Source organism: Gadus macrocephalus, chromosome 14 (assembly GCF_031168955.1).
Source record: "Gadus macrocephalus chromosome 14, ASM3116895v1".
NCBI classification, from domain to species: domain Eukaryota; kingdom Metazoa; phylum Chordata; class Actinopteri; order Gadiformes; family Gadidae; genus Gadus; species Gadus macrocephalus.
The window spans coordinates 6,170,438-6,192,013 of record NC_082395.1 but is presented as its reverse complement, the minus strand read 5'-3'; the positions used below and the strand labels follow the sequence as shown (position 1 = coordinate 6,192,013).

The 21,576-nt window shown below is 43.6% G+C and overlaps 2 protein-coding genes across 2 annotated transcripts; one reads left to right on the top strand and one right to left on the bottom strand.

Annotated features, from left to right (window-relative positions):
• The first annotated feature begins 423 nt into the window (after positions 1–423).
• On the top strand, positions 424–14,430 carry slc7a6 (solute carrier family 7 member 6). The gene is made up of 11 exons (XM_060071761.1): positions 424–743; positions 3,121–3,619; positions 4,291–4,416; positions 7,658–7,802; positions 7,912–8,035; positions 8,319–8,422; positions 10,640–10,736; positions 11,107–11,256; positions 11,573–11,756; positions 12,205–12,379; positions 12,819–14,430. Exons 2-10 carry the CDS (start codon positions 3,139–3,141, stop codon positions 12,270–12,272), a joined length of 1,479 nt encoding a protein of 492 aa, XP_059927744.1. The 5' UTR covers positions 424–743; positions 3,121–3,138; the 3' UTR covers positions 12,273–12,379; positions 12,819–14,430.
• On the bottom strand, positions 13,733–21,525 carry slc7a6os (solute carrier family 7 member 6 opposite strand). The gene is made up of 5 exons (XM_060071762.1): positions 21,275–21,525; positions 20,089–20,430; positions 15,866–16,072; positions 15,138–15,270; positions 13,733–14,679 (listed from the first exon to the last, which is right to left on the bottom strand). Exons 1-5 carry the CDS (start codon positions 21,461–21,463, stop codon positions 14,540–14,542), a joined length of 1,011 nt encoding a protein of 336 aa, XP_059927745.1. The 5' UTR covers positions 21,464–21,525; the 3' UTR covers positions 13,733–14,539.
• Between the last annotated feature and the right edge of the window lie 51 nt (positions 21,526–21,576).

The following is a 21,576-nucleotide window of genomic DNA, read 5'->3' as shown; positions in this document are numbered from 1 at the left end:
AGCAGTCATGAGAAACTGAATTCTTTGAAAAAACAAGATTTGGATCCTCTAACTACTTATTTTTTTTCGGTTCCTCTTTCAACTCTGTGCTCGAATCTCATCACTGAATGTCACCTTTTTGGCCAAACAGAACAAGTTTGTTATATATGCATACTGTTTGCTATGCCTAGTTGTTACAAGTGACAAATAATAATAAACAAAAACTATTTTTTTTTTTCATTAGAATTTAAATAGACAACACATCTATTTGGTAGGCTATACAGCATATAATTGAAACTTTGGCTATTATTCTAGTCGAAAGCACAATTCGGTCCTCTTTCTGTTTCTCTGTTTTTCCGTTTGTATAACGTTTCACATGGTCCCTAGAAGGCCTGTTGTGATTGCAACACATTGTAGTGACACCTGAATGAACTTGAGGCGAGGGGTGGCTCCTGCAGGGCTTCAAACGGCTGGTTGGTTCCAATGGCTGATTCCTTAAATCCTGCTTCTGGTTTCCCAAAGCCCACCAGATGAACCCGTTCATTTTACTTCTGACTTCGAATCAACACTGAGACACCTTCCTCCTCTGACAGCACCCCAGACCTGTATCGAGAAAGGTAATGGTGGGGATCACGTGACTCTGAAGGGGCTGCGCCGGTGAAGTCTAGTTGTTGACGCTCTGCAAGATGCCGCATACTAGTCTCTTCCCCTCCGTGTTGGCTGGCTGCCAGTACCGGTAGACGACCACCACAAACGAAAATAAGGTAGGATATCTTTAACACAACCGAACAATTGATGCTGATGGCCAGGAAGAGACTTCACATTTGTATATGTTTATGCTCAATATAAGCAGGAGGTTTTGGAGCGGCTGATATGAGACAAAGAGGATGCCTGAGAATGAGTTCACGTATTCTGCAGCGGACGTGCACCACCAGGTTTTTAAATCAGATGGATAAAGGGGACTAAAGACAGAAGCTCAGCTACCCACAAGATGTAGGATATTGGATCATACATCCGACCCAAGCAACGACGGCATTTTGATCCTATTTTCCGGAGCGAACAGCCCACTGATAGGCCTACTATTACTTTTTCTGAAATGGTCCAGCATTCATTTTTAGAGGGACAGGACGGTCTACACTTGAGTACCTACTAATGAGTAGAGAAGAGACACCTGCCGGAGTGATGGCGGCGGGATCAGTGGTGCTGCGGGTCGGTTTCTTTTAGGCTATCAAACGATCTGCCTGGTCTTTTGGATTAACACGCTTATGACACAAATATGCAAACAATTACGCACACATGCAAACAATAACCCGAGCTCGCCTCCGGGTTTAGGATGACAGGGGAAGCCCAGCGTTGAGGCTGATTCAGCTGATCAGTTATTTTATCTCCAGAGTCCAGACCCACGTGTAGTCTTTCTCACAGTTGTCATCAGACTAATGACGTCACCAAGGCCGTCAATCTAGAAATGTCTGCAAGATTTGGACATGATTTGATGCTTAACAATTGGCGTTTTTCCACTGTACTATATTTGGCCGGTTGCATTACCACTACAACTGGGCTTCCCGCTCGTGTCTTGAACAGATGACGTGCTTGTCTTGGGTCGACGATGACACAACCACATACACTTGTATTGCTAATTTAAACCATTTATGAGTGCAGTGTTATTAAATTACTAGTGAAGGCCTACTTGTTTTTTCGTTGTAGGCCTAGCCCTTTTATTTCTTAGTGAGGTATGGAATGGCTCTCAAGTCCTGAGTAAAAGCAAACGTTAGTTGTGACTACCTCTAAGCTCAAAGGCCTACAGAGGAATTTATAAGGTCACTACAAACTTTGGATGAGCCACAGAAGTGCCCTACATTAAGAACGCTTTCCGCTCACTTTTATATTTTCTTTTAACTTATCTTTGCGAATCACATGTTCTTGGGGTTTGTGGTACTTTTCTAATTTGTGCGATAGACCAAGATCAGTTGTTCCAATACCAATACCTTGAGGAACTACAAGGGAAAACAAAAATCCACAATCTTGCGTACACGTTGCTTACAGAACAACGTGTTCCTCCCTGTCCTATGATGCACCCTGCACATCTTGACCTAACCTCATTGCCTACGCGGCATCCGCCCTTCTTATATATCGGAGGCTCATTTCGAACAGCCCTGTGACCCTGACCTCGTTTCTGGCAGGCCTCTTCCCAGTTCCCACCAGGGCCTCTATCCTCTAACACGGTCCCTCCACCTCCAGCCCCTGCCACGCTCGCACTAGCATGCCAAGTGTAGGGCCCCACAACGGGTCTGGAACCCGTGGCTCCAACAACCAGGGTTGAAATTGCTGGATTATCACAGACGTGGCACCATCAGTTTCTCTCTGTTACACTAAGGGAAAAGATATAAAAGCCACCCATGGATAACCCCCCTTTTCTCTTGTTCTGTGCCACCTTTTTTGCCTTCATGTTCTTAACTAGTCTACCCAGGGTGAACAACATTAGTGGACCACTAGTCTAGGAGCCCGTTTACTAGCCGGTACAGTAGTTAGTCTACTATCCGGTCCAGTCATGGGTCTAGCCGGTATAGTAGTTTGTCTACTATCTGGTCTACTCTCTGGTCTATTCATTGGTCTACTAGCCAGTCTAGTAGTTGGTCTACTATCTGGTCTAGTCATTGGTCTACTAGCCAGTCTAGTAGTTGTTATACTATCTGGTCTAGTCATTGGTCTATTAGCCAGTCAAATAGTTGGTCTACTAGCCAGTCTAGTAGTTGGTCTACTATCTGGTATTGTCATAGGTCTACTAGCCGGTATAGTAGTTAGTGTACTATCTGATCTATCCATGGGTCTACTAGCCGGTATAGTAGTTAGTGTACTATCTGATCTATCCATGGGTCTACTAGCCGGTATTGTAGTCGGTCTACCTGCCGATTTAGAAGTCGGTATAGTAGTCTCCTAGTCCGCCTAGTGGTCGGTGTATTTACCGGTCTAGTAGAAGCTGTTCGGACTAGACACGCTATAAGATGTACTACAAACAGCTCCTCTTCTCCTCTGTCCTCGATCTAGTGGTCGGTCCAACGTGTGTCCTAGTAGTTGGTCTACTAGTTGATCCAGTAGTCTACTAGTCCTAACCGCTCCTCCCCCCCCCCCTCCCCACGGCAGCAGGAGGATCAGCTAGCCATGGGGAAGGACGCAGAGCCCCCGCCGGAGCCCTCCGCTACCCTGGGGCCCCAGGAGCCCCCCAAGGAGAGTATGCAGCTGAAAAAAGACATCTCCCTGCTCAACGGCGTCAGCCTCATCGTGGGCAACATGATCGGCTCGGGCATCTTCGTGTCCCCCAAGGGCGTGCTGATCTACAGCTCGTCGTACGGCCTCTCCCTGGTCATCTGGGCCATGGGCGGCCTGTTCTCCGTGGTGGGGGCCCTCTGCTACGCCGAGCTGGGCACCACCATCACCAAGTCGGGCGCGTCCTACGCCTACATCCTGGAGGCCTTCGGCGGCTTCGTGGCGTTCATCCGGCTGTGGACGTCGCTGCTCATCATCGAGCCCACTGGCCAGGCCGTCATCGCCATCACCTTCGCCAACTACCTGGTGCAGCCGCTGTTCCCCACCTGCGAGCCGCCCTACGCCGCCTCGAGGCTCATCGCGGCGGCGTGCATCTGTAAGTGGCGGGCAACGGCGGCGTTCAACCCAAGGATTACTTGTTTCTTTTTAAAGTTCCAAACAAGGCAATTCATGAATGTTTTTTTTTTAAGGCATTAGTTTGTATCGAGAGCATTTTGATTACAATCCTCTTTCAAGGCACATGGAAGTATACTAAGTTTACTTAAATTAAGTGCATATTTGGGTGTACTTTTTCTTGGGTAGTTGGTACCGTTAGCTTATGTAATGTTCTGGTGGATTTTATATCGGCTACCAGTAGACTGGTTGTAGTGAACAGTACATTATATTCCATAGTCTTAAGAGCACATGTGGTTGAGTGTTGTGAATGCTTCCAGGTTTCATGTATTAGTTATTGGGTTTGAGTCCTGACTCATTGCATCTATGCATCTTTGTTGGGGTAGCACTGTAAGTGTAGTAGTAGTAGTATGAGTGATAAATACCCCAATTACATCAGCTAACAATACACTGCACATTAATGAGGAGGTGTATTTGTAAACGTAAGGATCTTAGGTAGGCTGTCTTCAGAGTACAAATCTGAAATTAAACATGAACGAATAAAAGATGCACAACACAAACAGTTCAACTAGACTTGACATTCTTAAGTCACCATTGAGAACGATACATATCTCTACTACAGAACATCTCATTGTGTGCTTCCTCCTTCCTCAGGCTTACTGACCTTCATCAACGCAGCCTACGTGAAGTGGGGCACTCGGGTACAGGACATCTTCACCTACGCTAAGGTGGCAGCCCTCATTCTCATCATCATCACTGGCATCGTCAAGTTGGGCCAGGGTGAGCAAGTCCAACCGTCATTCATTTGTTCACCCATACAGTCCCTGGCCCATACTGGCGCTGTCACGTTAAAATTGCACCGGGGGCGAAAATTGTACCGGCCTACGTCATCTGTTGTTGACAACTTGACAACTGATTTGATTGGGTTGTCCGTTGCCGGGCAGGTTTCAAAAAACATTCGGCTCATGTTTCCAAAGACGAAATAACATAATACAGATAACGGATCGCTAGATAACACTTGTTTTTACTTTATATTTGTATTGTATTGAATTGTTTAATCGAATTTAGCTAGTAAACTGAGTGTTTAAAGCAGGTTTCAAAAACCATTCGCACTTATGTTGCCGAACACCAAATAACATAATAACGGATCGCTAGATAACGCTTGTTTTTACTTTATATTTGTATTGTATTGAATTGTTTAATCGAATTTAGCTAGTAAACTGAGTGTTTGAAGCAGGTTTCAAAAACCTGTCTTGTCACGCTCAATGAAGGAGTGCAATGAACGAGCATGAAAGTTCGCGAATGTTCAAGAACCTTCCTACGTCATTCGACGCGATCGCCCGTTGCCAGGCAACAGACGATCGCGTCGTCTGTTGCCAGGCAGGTTTGGAATTTGTCAACAACTGATGACGTAGGCCGGTACAATTTTCTCCCCCGGTACAATTTTAACGTGACAGCGCCATTCACCTTCACTTACTTTTTCCAGAGACAATATGTAAAAAATGTTGAATGTATGTTTTGGTTTTTCTTCTCCCCCTTGAAGACATCACAACTTTCAGTCATCATTACATAGATACATTTAGCATAGCATGCTTTTTTTTTCCAAATTCATCTTGCCGTTAATTAAACTACCTCTTTACTTGTCGCCATCATTTGTGTCATGCATAGGGAGGCCTTCATGTGAGCTGGACATTGTGGTACAAACCCCAAACCTTTAGACGGGGAGTTCACAAAATGTCACACATTGGGGTAGAGGGGAAGTGTGTGTGTGTGTGTGTGTGTGTGTGTGTGTGTGTGTGTGTGTGTGTGTGTGTGTGTGTGTGTGTGTGTGTGTGTGTGTGTGTGTGTGTGTGTGTGTGTGTGTGTGTGTGTGTGTGTGTGTGTGTGTGTGTGTCAGTGGCGGTTTTTAAAATGAGGGAGGAAGGACTGCGCGCTTGGTTGCCATTGGCCTGCATGCACTGTTGGTGTATGGTGGCATAAGAATATGAGACTCAAGTTGTTTCAAGGGGGTTTTGGTGAACTACAAAATAGTAGGGAGGGATAATTATGTGAATAAAATTGATACAAAGCCACCAGGGGGGTCACTGTAATTTGAAAGCTGTTGGGAAGCATGTCTTTGAAATGGACTACAAGGGCAGAAGGAAAGGATGCCAAGCCCATTAGTCAAATCAGGCCTACTCTTGATTTGTAAAAAATAAATAACAAAATCTGGGCCTATTTTTGCCCTCAATGACTGAAGTTATTGGTTGTAATTTAGCTATGTTTATTTTCAGTGAAAATTGTTTTAAGAAAAGACTCAAAAGTGATGCCATTTAAAATGCATCATGCTCTGAATCATGAACCCTTTCCACAAAATCAAACAGAACGGTCAGAGTAGCAAACTAGTAAAAGAACGAGAACATTATTTCAAACAACCTGATCTATAGGCAATAAGGCTTGGTGCCTAGCAAGGAATGTCGTATTGCAGCACCAACCTTAACTTGACACTCGTCAAGATTTTTCACATCAGTGAAACCATGAACAGCCCACGTTGGAGATTTGCCATTATTCATTAGCAAACAGGGCCAGCAATACAGTCGATTGCTAGTAATACTACCAGTAAGCCATGAATACCTAGCAAACCATGTAGCACCCACAACACTGACGTTGCCATTGCTTTTGGTGATCTCGATTTTGCGAAGTGGTCTACCTTTTTCTTTGGTCGCTAACTTAGCACTGTCAATGAATGGAATGCTTTGTAATTAAACATGAACAATGTCCTCTGTTTCCAATGTTTCCATTGTACACTTTATTCGCATATCCTCCAGATGATTTCACCTGCTTTGCGTCTCTGAGATCGGCAATGCAGGCAGAGCGGGTTTGTTATCGACAGCGTTGCCAGATTTGGCAGATTTCCCACCCAATTATAATATTTCCAGCCTAATGTGGTTAAAAGGAGCCCAATTGGCTGGGAAATCTGCCCAATCTGGCAACACTCCCCACCAGCCCGGGATCCTGCTTATTGGTTCATAGCGCAGCCCGAATAGATTTTTGCGCGAATCAGAAGCCGGTCACACCCACTCAGAGGAGGACTTTCCGCCTCTCCCATTGAAACCATGATTGAAACCCATGTTATTCACCGGCCGCCAGTACTTTCGGGTAAATGAATGGGAGTCAACGGAGGCTGAGGGAGGACCTTCCTCCCTGAAGTAATTGTCAATAGGCAATAGGGGGTGCTAATGTCCCTTTACCCAGGGAAACGAACATTGTATATTCAAAGGCATTAAAGTAGACATATTTAAGGGCATTAATTCATTGCAGTAGTCAGGGCAATCTACTTTCTTTATTCTCAACAATGTTAGGGAGGATTGTCCTCCCTCTTCTCAATGGAGAAGCCTCCATCTGTGTGTGTGTGTGTCTGTGTGTGTGTGTCTGTGTGTGTATATATATATATATATATATATATACACACATAAGTTTATAATAGCAATAGCAAACAAAAGCAATTCTCAGGGGAGGGGGAAGCCACACAGAAGGACCTGTGTGTGTGTGTGTTTTTTATTTATTGAGAATATTGATTGTGAAAAGTTCATTTTAGAAGAATTGTGATGTAGTGTGTTGAACAGTAGTGATAAGGATTGATCCTGGTCAGAATCTTAATTTAAAAGTACAAAGCTTTTAAAAGTTGGGATAAGATGCAAATATGGGCTCAACCTGGCTTGGTTTAACACATGGTATTGCATGTGATTGTGGCAAGGATGGCTGGGGTCCCTGATTAAACGCAATGATTCCCGCTAACATTTCTGGGTGCTAACTGCTTACCTTTCTGACCGGCTCTCGTGTTCCTACCTGTGTCTCGTTCCTCCATTCTGCCATTTGCACAGCCTATATGTAGGCTGGTCAAATAGAAGAATAGATTTAGACAAATATTGGATATACCGTCATAATTGGAGTATCTTCATTTTTATTTTGTATCTCATGACCTATACAGCTGTTTTCAGATTTTCTTAATTTCTGTGTCTAATTTTTGTGCCACCACCAGGTTACACGGCCAACTTTGAGTCCTCCTTCGAGGGTTCCTCCAAAGACCCAGGCGATATCGCCCTGGCCCTCTACTCTGCCCTGTTCTCCTACTCGGGCTGGGACACCCTCAACTTTGTGACCGAGGAGATCAAGAACCCTGAAAGGTGCACATCTTCCCACACCGTCAGCATAAGGGTAACGTTTGTTTGTCGTACTTCTTAGGCGTCCCTCCAAATGCAACATCAACTAAAGGATCACATGTGCGTCTCACAGGAATCTGCCCCTGGCAATCGCCATCTCCATGCCTATAGTCACCGTCATCTATATCCTGACCAACATAGCTTATTACACTGTTCTGGACATGAGCGCTATACTGGCTAGCGATGCTGTGGCTGTGGTCAGTATGGAGTTTATATTTGTGTGTGCACACATACATTACATATTTTGCTGGAACATGTATATCATCAAAAAAGAGGCATGTACTCTATATAGCTTTTATATAATTTAACGTAAATATCTGCTATTTTTACGTCAAATTCACATATGCAAGTAAATCTAATAAGTCAAAGTAACGTGGAAAAAAAGATGCTTGGCAAACCAACTCTTCCTCTGTTAAAGCTAATATCTGAAATGAGACTCCAATGCTGACTAAGGGATGGGGTTTTGTTGTTGTCGACCAGACGTTTGCCGACCAAACTCTAGGGGTGATGAGCTGGATCATCCCCATTGCTGTAGCCCTGTCCTGCTACGGAGGTCTCAACGCCTCTATCATCGCTGCCTCCAGGTAAACACACCTTCACCCTAGGTTTTTGGGCACCTCCATTATAATTTTTTAATGGGGGGGCTTGTTCGTAATGAACTGATATTCCTTCCCCCGAGCGCTGATTGGTCCTATCCTTTTTACATTTTTGGAAAAGGCGTGAATGGGTTAAACTGTGTAGGAACCCCATTGGGAGGGTCTCAAAGGGTTTTTGTTTCATTTACAGGGCATGCTACAAGTATGGCTACAAACCTGGTACCGCCTGAGAGCAAAACAATTTCAGAAACAATGTCACACCAATGTTTCAAAGATGAAGGCAAGCTGAAAGTTATTTTCTATTGATATTACTTGAGTGCTTGTTTGTTAAAGCACTTTTGTTTCCCATTTGAAAGATCAAATTCTACTGGCATGCTACAAAAAACACACCCAACACAAATGCCTTTCACTCTTACAGATTAACAGATTAATTTAAGAGAAGAAAATAGTCTGCATCCAACTTCCCTCAACCTCATTATGAAAGATTAAAACATTATAAAAACACTTTTCCCTGCAGTTCTAGCAACCAGATAAACCCAAAAGACCTTAGAAAAATATGTAATGTATATTTATGAAGCGTTCAAATACCCCAAATCTAGTAACGGGCTATAGGTATCATCAAATGTTGTATTTTTCAAAAAGGTTTGCTGCCAAGTACATAGGTGTTTCTTTATCCGAAGACTAGAGTTATTTTAACTAAGTAAACAGTCATTTTGGATATTCTCGGGAAATAGATTTAAGTAAATATTTAATCACAGTGCTCAACTGATTCTTTGCACCTTGACCAAGAGTCTGCTGCATTTCCATCTTCTCTCAAATCTTCAGCTGAAAGTAATAAGGAAACTTTATTGATCCCTTAGAAGATATAAGACGATGAGTCACGGGCAGAAATAAGACATCAAGAGTAAATCTAGAAACCACACACAGGATGCAAGCATTGAGCAACATGCAAAATCATCTCTATAGGATGTGGCACAGACTCCTATGCAGCAGTAAACTACTTCATACAATCCATCACATACTAAAGAAGGCAAAACTATGAATCCTAATTTAGCAGCCATTAGGGCAGTATCTTGCAACGTGACCTGGTCTGAAAGCAAATGTAATACAGGCCTTTGAACCATCTATAGCTGCTGGCTGTGGGCCTAGGCGTTAGACATTACCATTTAGCATTGCAGATGTGTTTACACAAAGGGACTTGTTGATTTTAAATGCATGTCTTCCAATAGGCAGTTAGAGGTAACTTGGTGAGGGTGACCATTGCAAAAACAACCAAACTGAATAAAACATGCTGTCATGCTTAATGACCGCCAATATGTTACACACATGGCTGGACCACCAGTTCCTGGCTGCTGTCCTGGATTTCACAGTGTAATAAACGGACTGAACTGAACTAATAATCATTAGGCCTGTAGAAGAGTTCACCTTTCCTGAGGAAGGAGCTGGTCTGTCTTCACACAACCCCTTAATGCCATGAAGATAAAGAGGACCTGCCCCCAGTGTTGTCGTCTCTGTGCAAATGTGTTGCGTTCCAGAAGTGCTTCAATAAATCCGCCTAGGAATTGGTAAAAAAATAATAATAAGAGTATCATAGCTTAGCTAAGCATAATGCAACCTCATCTTCACAATCAAATGCTAAATTAAACCAAGCTAAGACATGGCATAAAGACGAAGGTGAACGGGATAATGTGCTTGTAACCATAACCGCACTGGGATTCTCAGGCATATCCATCTGTTATTTGGTGGGCTCTTTGTCTGATGGCCGTACCGTACAGTGTTGTCCTGGTCTTCCATGAAATGAGCTCAGAACAATTGAAACCACACGTGAGCAATGCAGAGTATCTCAAGGTCTAGTGGTGGTACACACTCACACATACACACACAGGGAACGCATAGACACAAGCACACTCGCACACAAAATCGGATTTAGACCATCCTATTTTACTGTCACATGATCACACATGAACTTTGGGGCTGTGCTGCAGGGGTTGCGCCACACTTTTTTAAAGCGCATTTGATTATTTGAATGAATTGTGTTATTTGTTTGCAAGAACTTGCTGTTTCACTGCACCTCCATATTATTTTTGCTTCAATAGCTTCTAATAATCTTTATATTTCTAACATGTATGTTTTAGTATTTGGTTCCTATTGTCTTGATAATATTTCAATACATTCTTCTCATTGATTCGATTCTCATCTGGCCAGGTTGTTCTTTGTGGGGGCGCGTGAGGGCCACCTGCCTGACGCTCTGTCCATGATCCACGCGGAGAGATTCACTCCCGTCCCCGCGCTGCTCTTCAATGTAAGACGATCGACCTGTGTGTACAGGGGTCCTCCGCAGCCAGCCTACATTCACCTCGTCAAAGGGTTTAATGATCAAATGTCATGTATAGCCGATTAAATCAAGGTCCTTGTATGCAGTGAAGTTATTATGACATTAGCACGGGCTGTCTCGGTCTTAAATATTTACTAGAGTTAAAGTAGGATGTAAGGTGAATACATATTTACAATGCATTCTTGTTCAATCGCGACGTTCATGTCATTGTCAATCTTTACCTAGGCTATTACTTATCTTCTTCTAAATAACTATTTAATCTCTTGAGTCGTAAATCGACATAAAAAACGAAACGTTTCAGTCGTTGACGTCTCTCCTGTTCCTGTGTGGTCCTTAGTGTGTCATGGCGCTAGTCTACCTGACGGTGAAGGACGTGTTTCAGCTCATCAACTACTACAGCTTCAGCTACTGGTTCTTCATGGGCTTGTCCATCGCAGGGCAGCTCTACCTCCGCTGGAAGGAGCCTGACAGGCCCCGGCCGCTCAAGGTGCCCCCCTAGTGGACAGAACGTGTAACATGTGATCCGAGGTCATTTTGACCGATACTGCCTTTGCCAAGCCATCTCAACCATTATTTTGCCAAAAACGTGTATTTATTTCATATCAGTTATGTTTGATCTAATGATGAAGAAAATATTAGTCATGTCATCACTTTAACATCTCTTATACACTCAGATGGGAACTAGAGGACATTTTCTAGAATCTAAATGATTAAACTCCAACAACAATCTTTATTGGTACGTATATGAGTGATAAGTGATTGCTTTTATACATAACTTTGACCTTTGCTCCTCTCTCCTGCAGTTGTCCTTGCTGTACCCGGTTGTGTTCTGTATGTGCTCAGTCTTCCTGGTGGCGGTTCCGCTCTACTGTGACACCATCAATTCTTTGATTGGCATTGGGATCGCTCTATCGGGAGTGCCCGTCTACTTTATAGGGATCCACCTGCCTGTATCCAAACGTCCGGCCTTCATCAGCAAACTGCTGCGTAAGTTTACACGATTTGGCTTGACGGTAGCATTATGTTGAAGTGGTAGTGTTCTTTGGAACTACTTAAATGGGAATGAATATGACGGCCAATTTAAACTTGTTTTAAATAGCCGCCATCGCACCAGGTGGGTGTCAACGTCATCTACATGTTGATTTTAAATAAATCATTAACTTCATAATGATCACCCTCACAACATCAACTGACTTTCGATACTCCGCTCGGAATCCGTAGATGTTTATTGAAGTGTGATTTCTATACTGTCAATATTTGCAACCCAACACTAAACCCACTAACTGTAAATAGAACAAATGTATCACATGGGGTATTGTTTACTTGTTTATATCATGCGCCAAACTTTTACCCAGCAGACAATGTTATTATAGATGGATATAATTAAGAACGCATATTTGTGTAATGACTTTTCTCTCTCTCTCTCTCATTTCAGACTCGGTCACCCATTTCACCCAATATTCATGTTTCTGTGTGCTCACAGAGCTGGACAAAACTGATTAGCGCCTATACATTTCATACACTGTAAAACTACTTGACCACGTCACTGTACTACATTTACCGCCTCTGGCATCAGAGATGAACAACCAAAAGGGGAGAAGTTACTACTAGAGCTGTCAAGCGATTAAAATATTTAATCGTGATTAATCGCATTAATGTCATAGTTAACTCACGATTAATCGCAAATTATTTTTCTATGCTAAATATCCCTTGATTTTTTTGTCCCATAATTTTTCTCATTTTAATTCTCTTATCAACATGGTGAAGTGCATCGGCTTGCCTTGTGCAAATGATTTTTTATTGATAACAACATTGGCATATACTGATCAAAACAGGACGATACAAAAAAATAGCCTATAGTGCAATTAAACGACTGCTTTGAACAAATTTCATTTGAACAGAGCAGTCAGGCTACTGCTTCTTTGTTTTTATTTTATTTTTTTATAAAATAATTGCGTTAATCGCGCGATAATTCTTTTAACGCCGTTAAAATTGGTTTGCGTTAACGCCGTTAATAACGCGTTTAACTGACAGCTCTAGTTACTACTATACTTATTTTCTGTCAACTATGCTGAATTCTTCGTACTTGATTAAATGGATGTTTACAAATTATACGGTAATTGTGTACACTCCCTTTTATTATGTGCCTATCATATTATCCTATATTTTAGTAATAATATAACTGACAATTTTAAGTTAGATATTTTTTGTATCACATCTGCCGAAGAATATGCATTTGACTCGTGTATGCCACTCGTGGCCTGTTCAGTGCTATTCAATCATGACAAATATGATCAAGGGTCGGGCAACAACTCAATTATATATACATTTTTTTGGAAATGTATGCATTTGACTTTACAATCGAGACCATTTCGATTTTAGATAGTGTGCATCGTGTGTGGTGTATGAATATGTTGAGATGGAAGGCACGTTTATCAGATAAAGTAATTCATTGAAAAGGGTTCAGGATGCTATATACGGCTTCCTAGACAATGAAGGACAGGATGAATGGATATTTTCATTGATTCCAGCCATGTAATATAGGCAAAATATGTTCTCCAGCTTTTCTTACCCTTCTGAAATTAGTTCTTTGTACCTTTTTAAAATGTTAAATATTGAAGTTAATATAAAAGGGATTTGTGATTCATAAATCACCTTGGTTTACTCAGGCACCAACCACACTGATGTATATTATTTAGCATACTTTAAATACTGCAATCTTGTTTGGCTTCACTCTGTTATCTACTACAATTGTATGTAAGCTAATGCAATTAAACCAACTTTAATCCATCCTTGTTTGGATCATTATTACGTTCCCCTATAGTTCCGCCTATTCAAATTTTAATTTCTTCACTTTGGACTGAAAAACATTCTGAGCCAACTTTCAATAATTTAAGGCACCTATGTAGAATTTGAATTGGTAAATCATATTTTAAGCAGATGTATCCAAAGATTAACATTGACAAGTTCAAATGTTTTACGTTTATTTTGAAAGCTTTGTTTTTATACACATCTACATATTTACAAAAAAAAGTTATTTAATCCAACAAGCATTCAGAGAGCAACCCAATCATGAACAAAGGGAATGTTAAAAATAAACTGCACCACACTTTCATAAGTGCACAACCTACCCCACGCTTACATTTATACACACACACACACACACCACCATGCACAAAACCTTAAACCGCAAACAGGCGTTGCCCATGACTTCTCACTAACTTAAGTGTTTAACTGCACAAAGCATACAAGGCATACCACGCTAATGTGCAACAAATCTAACACACTTCAACTTCACACACAAATCACACACACAAATTTCACTCCACCATACATTTAAGACACTGTGGACCCTTTCTTTGAAATAACACCCTTACTCTTTATCCCTCGGTGTAGAAGAGGGAAATGTATAGCCGGTCAGGTTGTTAAATAAAATGCATTGCTCTTCCAACTGCTCAACTTCTATCATCGTCATGTAGCGTGTAACTGTCACCCTCTTTTGCATGCAGGTCATTAAAAGTGGTAGTTCTGCAAACATCGGTTTCTGGCATACAACGTTGCTCAGGACACTTTCCTACAGTACTTCATTTGGCTTTTTCGTTTTTCAAGTTACATTTTCCAACAATCAAAGTGCTACACATCGCTCGCTATGTCGGGCAATGGTCATTCACAAAAAGAGCAGAAAAGGTGTTATTTCAGAAGAAAAGGTGCCAGGAACATCCACTGATGGAAACGGAGGGGGGGAGGGGGGTGGCAGGCACACACTGCGATCAATTAGAGTCACACTTGTCGTCGTCTTCGTCGTCGTCTTCGTCTTGTTTGTCGCCATGCCCGCCGAGCTCCCGCAGCACCTGCCTCTGGTAGTTCTCCCAGCTCCTACTGCTGTAGGAGTGTTCCTCCTCCCAGTACCCTAGAAATACCACAAGCACTCCGGGTGACCCAGGGCCCCGACACGCAGTGCATGGCCCGAGAGGAAAGAACGGACCACACCGGTCTGCTGAGGCGACCGGTGTGACCGTCTCTCCTGGCTTCACTAAAACAACTGTTGTAAACATCATCTGCCGAAATGACGACCGCTACCAGCCTCGTTGGTGCACTAAATCAAACAGACTTGTGACTTGGAATCTAATGCTTGTGGTCGGGCAGAGGAAGTGGACCCTTCGTCATCCCAAGATGGGTTTTTCCACTTCAGACTGGTTGTCTGATTCAGCTAGTAATGACCTTCAATGTTCTCTGTTTTGTCATAAGCAGACACTTGAATTTACACAACCGTCTGCTACTTCACGTACGTTTCATTAACCCGTCAGCCTAATACCACACAATCAGCCACATGGGGAAGTGAGCCGAGCCGAGCCGAACCCAACATACCAACGTAGCGCTCCTCTCGATCGCTGTCACCGTCGTTGTCGCTGTCCGGGTAGTCGTTCCTCCAGTTGCCCTCTTCGTTCTCATCATCCTCGTCTTCGTACACCTGCTCCTCGTTGACCACCAGGTCGGGCACCTGGGGAGGAAGGAAGTCAGTTTAGCGGCATCGGCTTCACGTTCCCCACCACGCCGTGAAACCGAAACCACTGGGGTTTTGAATCGACGCTTCAGCCGAGCAGATAACCGTGTGGTCTGGTTAGAGCAGGTGCTTTCAGGGGGGGGAGGGGATAGAAATCCAACAGTCAAATTTTAAAGGGTACATAATCCAACCTCTGGCATAGTGTGATGTAGTATTAATACCCTCTCAAGGTGATGTTATGTTAGTCCATGGATTAATAAACATTGTTAATTGACTTTTTGAAGGCATTACTCTGAATGGGGTTAGTGATGCCAGTGGCCTCAAGGAAGGCTTAAAGATGCCTAGTAATTCCAGTTTACATTATTTTTTTAATACGGTTTAAAAACAGACCATAACTGTTTTATGAACTCAAATACTCGGGACACTCACTCCACTCATTCCAGATGGCACCAAATTCACCACTCAACCACCCGCCTGTCCATCCCTCCGTCCAGCTAGCAAGCCATCCACTCGTCCATCATTCCAACTAGCCATCCATCCGCCCATCCATCCACCCGTCCGTCCGTGTCCGTCCACCCGTCCGTCCACACACCAGCTCTCCCTCGTCGGCGTAGGCCCGGACGGACAGGATGTCCTGGATCCAGCCGGCCTGAGCCGTCTCCTGGTAGTAGAGGTCGTAGACGTAGTCGTTCTCCTGCTCGCGGTGCTCCGCCCCCAGGCCCGCGCCGGACACGCTCAGGCGCTCCCGGAGCATCTTCATGTTGTTGCAGAGGATGACCTCCGGGTCCGGCGACACGTTCTGGGAGGGAGACACGCCAAACAGGTAAACAACAACAACAACAACAACAAAAGAGTAGGGCTGGCCCGAATTTTTCGAATATTCGAATTCTCGTTCGCAAAATTATTATTCGAAGCTTAAATCAGTATTCTGAGCTTTGTTCTTTTTTTTTTTATGTACCTGACGTAGGGATCTCGAGAGGAAAAGTAATGCTTAGCGAAATGCTAACATTAGCTTAGTGGTTTGTTTACGTTCGCTGTACAGCGCTGTGCCAATCATCTGTGACTGGCTTGCTCGAGAGCGTGGCCGTCTTGGGAATACCCGGTCAATATAATAGATTGGTATGGACACATAAGGCAATCAATATTCAGCATTTGTTGTTATTGTACAAATTCCCTGAAAAGATGCACGTTCCAGGATGAATTGAAAAGCTCCCGTAAGGGCTGAGATGGCAGAGGACAGCTGATTTGGAACGGAGTAACAGCTGTTCGCTTTCATGGGGAAAAAAGTAAGGAACTTCAACCTACTTAGGCCTACTAATTAACGTTCAAAAGCTATTGAATCTTCAACAAATATGCAGATACTGTCAAAATCGGTTCCAGGGAGTATATAGGGATAATTTATGTTGTTTTTGATGGTGTTTTTTACTGGAACGAGTATTCGAATATTCGCTCGGAAAAACCAACGAGTATTTTAAGTCTGAAAAATGGCATTCAGGCCAGCCTTAATGGTAATTAAACATTAAAACACCTGCGGCTTATAGGCCAGTGCGGCTTATAGTGCGGAAAATACGGTAGCTCTTTTATTGACCAAGTAATGTGGTAGCGTCGACACACGTTACATTTTCTCAAGCATTTCTGCCGTACCAGCGCAGCGGAGCTTTTTGCTGCACTCTGAAATAAAACTGCTTAGGATCGTTTAGTGACGCCTCCGCCAGTGTTGCCAGATTGGGCCAGATTTCCCACTCAATCGGGCAACACTGGCTTTCCCCATGATGGCAGAGGGAGGGTTATTTTCATTTTGAAATAATCTTAATTATAATGTGCATTTAAATATTACTTATGGCAAATTCTAATCTTATCGACAATAATACAGTTTCTCCTTTTCGGATGGGATCCGGTAAAAACCTAACCCCGGCTTCACTCCTCTGCAGTTAATACATCCAATCGCACAGCAATTATCTGGCATATCATTTACCTCAAAATACCAACTTTCGTTCGTATGGTAAAACTGGCAACGTCCTGGCAGATCCTTGATTAAGTTACTAAGTTGCTAGAGAACGTTGTTCTTGCCCGCCAGCCAGTCTTCGTGACTTCAAGTGCAAAGTATGAATAGAGCCACCGGTTGACCTCTTTACGTCACTAGCAAGAACAAACTCAGGCGGCTGTAGCATTCGAGAAAGATGTTTTCAGTAGACAGCTGTCAGTTCACTTTGGGTCCATTTCTCCGATGCTCCATTGTTCCGTCCTCTCGGTCGTATGCGGACTCCTCCACCGGCGGAGCAGCAGGAGGAGTCCAGCCGGAGGAGTCCGCATACGACCGAGAAGACGGAACAATGGAGCGTCGGAGAAATTGACCCGAAGTGAACCGACAGCTGTCCCGCATACGGCAACAATCCCTTTCTCCTCTATGTCGTGTTTAAACATGGTCTTCAGAGAGTCAAAGCCAAAGTTCCTTACCCCAATTCCTTCTCCACCATGGCCGAGATAACCCTCACTACGAGTCTTTATTAGTTGCTGAAGTACCAGAGAGTCGGAGAACCTGACGCAGTCTTTAAGATTCATAATATCAGAGAATATCCCCGTCAGTTTGGCTGCGGCGCAATGAATGAATAAAGATCGTAAAAAAAAAAAATATTTTGACAGATGTGCCCGAAGTTACTACTTTACAACCTTGTTGATGACCAACATTCACGGAGAGCCCTCTCCATAGCCGGAGAGCATCCAATATTTTTTAACTATCCGTCGACGCCGTGGACCTATTGGTCGACGCAACGGAGACGGCAAGGGCTGTGATTGGTCCACAAATTCATTTCCGGAATCACTTCTCCGGTTTGACTTTGCACCTTAATTACTTGTACATTGTTTACATTGCACCTTAAGGACCAATAAAACTCCAAATAAGATTTGAAAAGCTTTGGACGTTTATTTACAACACTGCTTACATGGTTTGTAGTCAACATATGAGATGTGAACGCTATGTACGCCACATTTACGTACCGCGGTACACCTTTGTAACCACTCCGAAGTGCCTGTACCGTGACGGTTCGGTACAAATACATGTACCGTTACACCCCTACTTGATAATAACTAAAACTATCTGAGCCCGAGCTACTGTACAGCACACCACACGTGTGTAGGTTAATAAATTATTGAATAACTTTTGATCCGTAAGTAGTAAAAAAAAAATGCCGTTGTCGGCTTCGGGAACTAACGGCCATTGCTACGGCTAACGGCCATTGGTGCGATTGTAGTCCTTACAGAAGCTTTTTTTATCCAGCTTGGAACTTGTGCTTATTTTTGGGGTCTTTATGCAATAAATAAACCCACCCTGAGATCCAAGAACGATAGTCTATGTCCTTAATTAATACATGCTCCCGTAAGGGCTGAGATGACTGAGAGGACAGCTGATTTGGAACGGAACTACAGCTGGTCGCTTTCACGGGGAAAAAGTAAGGAACTCCAACTTACTTAGGCCTACTAATTAACGTTCAAAAGCTATTAAATCTTCAAGAAAAATGCAGATACTGTCAAAATCGGTTCCAGGGAGTATATAGGGATTATTAACGTTGTTTTCGATGGTGTGTTTTTATGGAACGATTATTCGAATACTCGCTCGGAAAAACCAACGAGTATTCAATGCCTGATAAATGGCATTCGGGCCAGCCCTAGTTTGCAAAGACACAATCATTCACTAAACTGACACACGCAACCGCTCGCTCTCCTCGCTCGTCCACTCACTCGCTGAAGTCACTCACACACTGCCATTCTCGCGCACACACATACGCTACTCTCGTAATAGAAGCGTAGTGTGTACTGAATGCATGTTGATTATACACTTCTTATAAGGGGTAACTACATTGGCACGACACTGGCTTCCTCCATCCTCGTCTTACCTTTTAAAATAAATTGCCGTCTCTCGTTTTCCAACGGCGACAACAACATGACTATCGTTTCCTTATACTTCCGGATCAAGGCCCCCGGGAAAAACCTCGAGCATGCGCAGAACGCAAAATCCGAGTCCATGCAATCCAATCCGTTACATGCACTCTTAATTCGAATAATCTAGGCGTCTTAATACGACTATGAGTAACTCGATTCGATTATAGTCCGACTAAGGTGTATACATGCATCTTAATAATCCAGTCATAGTTGGACTAAGCCAATAATTCATCTTTCTTGATTGTCATGTAAACGTACTGAATGGCTCTTGAAAGGAGTGCTACTGCCAGACAGTTTTTCTTGGAGGCCCCTTCTCCACGGCAGGTAAGCACACAGGGCTCATACCCCTGATCTTGTTTTAAGGCCACCGCGTCAGAGTGCTTAAGTCAGAGCATGAATAGCGGTTGACTACGAGTGTCTTTCTTACATAAAAATAACTTTCAAATGACATTCAAACTACATAAACACCTGATGAGATGGGTGATTATTTTGAAAATATTACCACAGCAGCGCTATACTGCTATAAATCCCACTTTCAGTTTTGAGGTTGGCCACTTATTAGTGGAAAACAAGCCCTTCTCAGTCTGAAAAATTACACGTCAAACTTGGGCAAAATACATAAACATAAACACCCTGGTATACCTTCATATTGCCCAAGCCTAACACACAAAAGTAATTCAGGGAGGGAGTCGAATATCACCAGTAATTTTTTGGATGGATGGATCCGCGAATAATCCAATTCAGACACCAAAGGGTGACTAGGTTAAGACACCCTATGGACTCTATTACAACATCTCCTTCGCGTCAGAAAACACTGACAGGATAGAGAAAGTAAAATACAGAAGCAGGCCCAGTGGCATCCTCCCTAGAGCTCACCTTGTCCGGCTTCCCCTGGTCCTCCTCATGCTCACACAGCAGGTCCACCACCTGCAGCTTCCCCAGAGCCCAGGCCTTCTCCTTCAGCTCCTCGCCGTCGGCGGTGGCGGCAGCGTCGACTTCGTCCCCGCGGCCCACGGGCTCTGCGGGCCGCCCCTCTGCGGCCGACAGTCCGGCGCGGTGGCTGGAGAGGATGCGGTAGCGCTCCTCCCTTCGCGTGCTCCACTTGGCACTGCGCAGGTCTCCGACGACGCGCTGAGAGCTGGTGGCAGAGGGCCGCAGGGCGTGGGCCACGCGGGGGCGGGCCAGCGCCTCGCGCACCTGGGCCTGGACCGGTGCATCCTGGGAGGAGTCACACGGTGACACGTTAGGCCTCCTGCCCGACTATTTATTCTTATTTTGAACATTTGAATAACATTAATGTGTTATCACACAGTTTCGAATATTTCTTGAATTTCTGTGAATGCAACATATTGTTGACATCGCATCAATATTGTTACGTCGTAAATGATATAAGGCCAATTATATGTATTCAACAGTAATAAAAAGGCACAGGTCAGGTATACAGGTCTCAAGATCCAGGTTACCAAATACAAATTGATGACAGCATCGTCAGCCAATCAGACAACCTCATCTGACTGTAGTATAAAAATATATATGAAGTGTTTGCGTTTTCTAAATAATTAACCTACATGTGTATATATAATCAGTTGCATTGAATAATGACGGATAAAAAAATATGTTCATTTCTTAGAAAACTCAATAATTGAGCTTTGTTTAGCTTTGTTCTTTCATCTGTGTCCATTTTAAAGGTTTGGTAAAATGTAAAAAAAATGTAATATATATATCTATACATATATAGATAGATATTTAGGAATCTACTTTATTCATTGAGGACCGGAATGTCGACATCTAAAAAGAAAAAGCTCTCTACAGAAGGAAAAGGGCTAATGAGAAAGGCTAACAGCGTTAGCTCTTATGAACGCTAGCTAAAGAGTCCGCCACCCAGCACAATGAGACTTTAAACAGGGTGGGCCACGAACGGCGTAAAAAGGCGTCCATGTGCTCAAACATTTGTAAACCGTTTAAACGTATCATGGTCTTCTCCAAACAACGCCATGAATCTCTTCCTAAAGCTAACGACGTGATGGCGTTTTCTGAACCAAGGGGCCTCCCTCCTGCTCACCTGGGTCGCTACAGTCGCCACGAGTTTGAAGACCGTGTTGTCCACCTCGGCTTCACCGGGCTCCGGAACCGTTTCCCCCGGGGTCTGCGAGCTCTCTGGTCGGATGCGCTTGCAAGCCAACAACAGAGCGTCGGCGGGATCCGTTCCCCGCTTTCTCTTCACTCGCAGGATCGTCGTGTTTGGGTCCATGTTGTTCGCCTATGTCTCTCGCTATCTGTTGTGACGCTGTCTTTTCTGCTTGCCGGAAAAAAGGCTACGTATGTCGCGAAAGAAATACAACATGGGGGTGGGGCCAATAATCG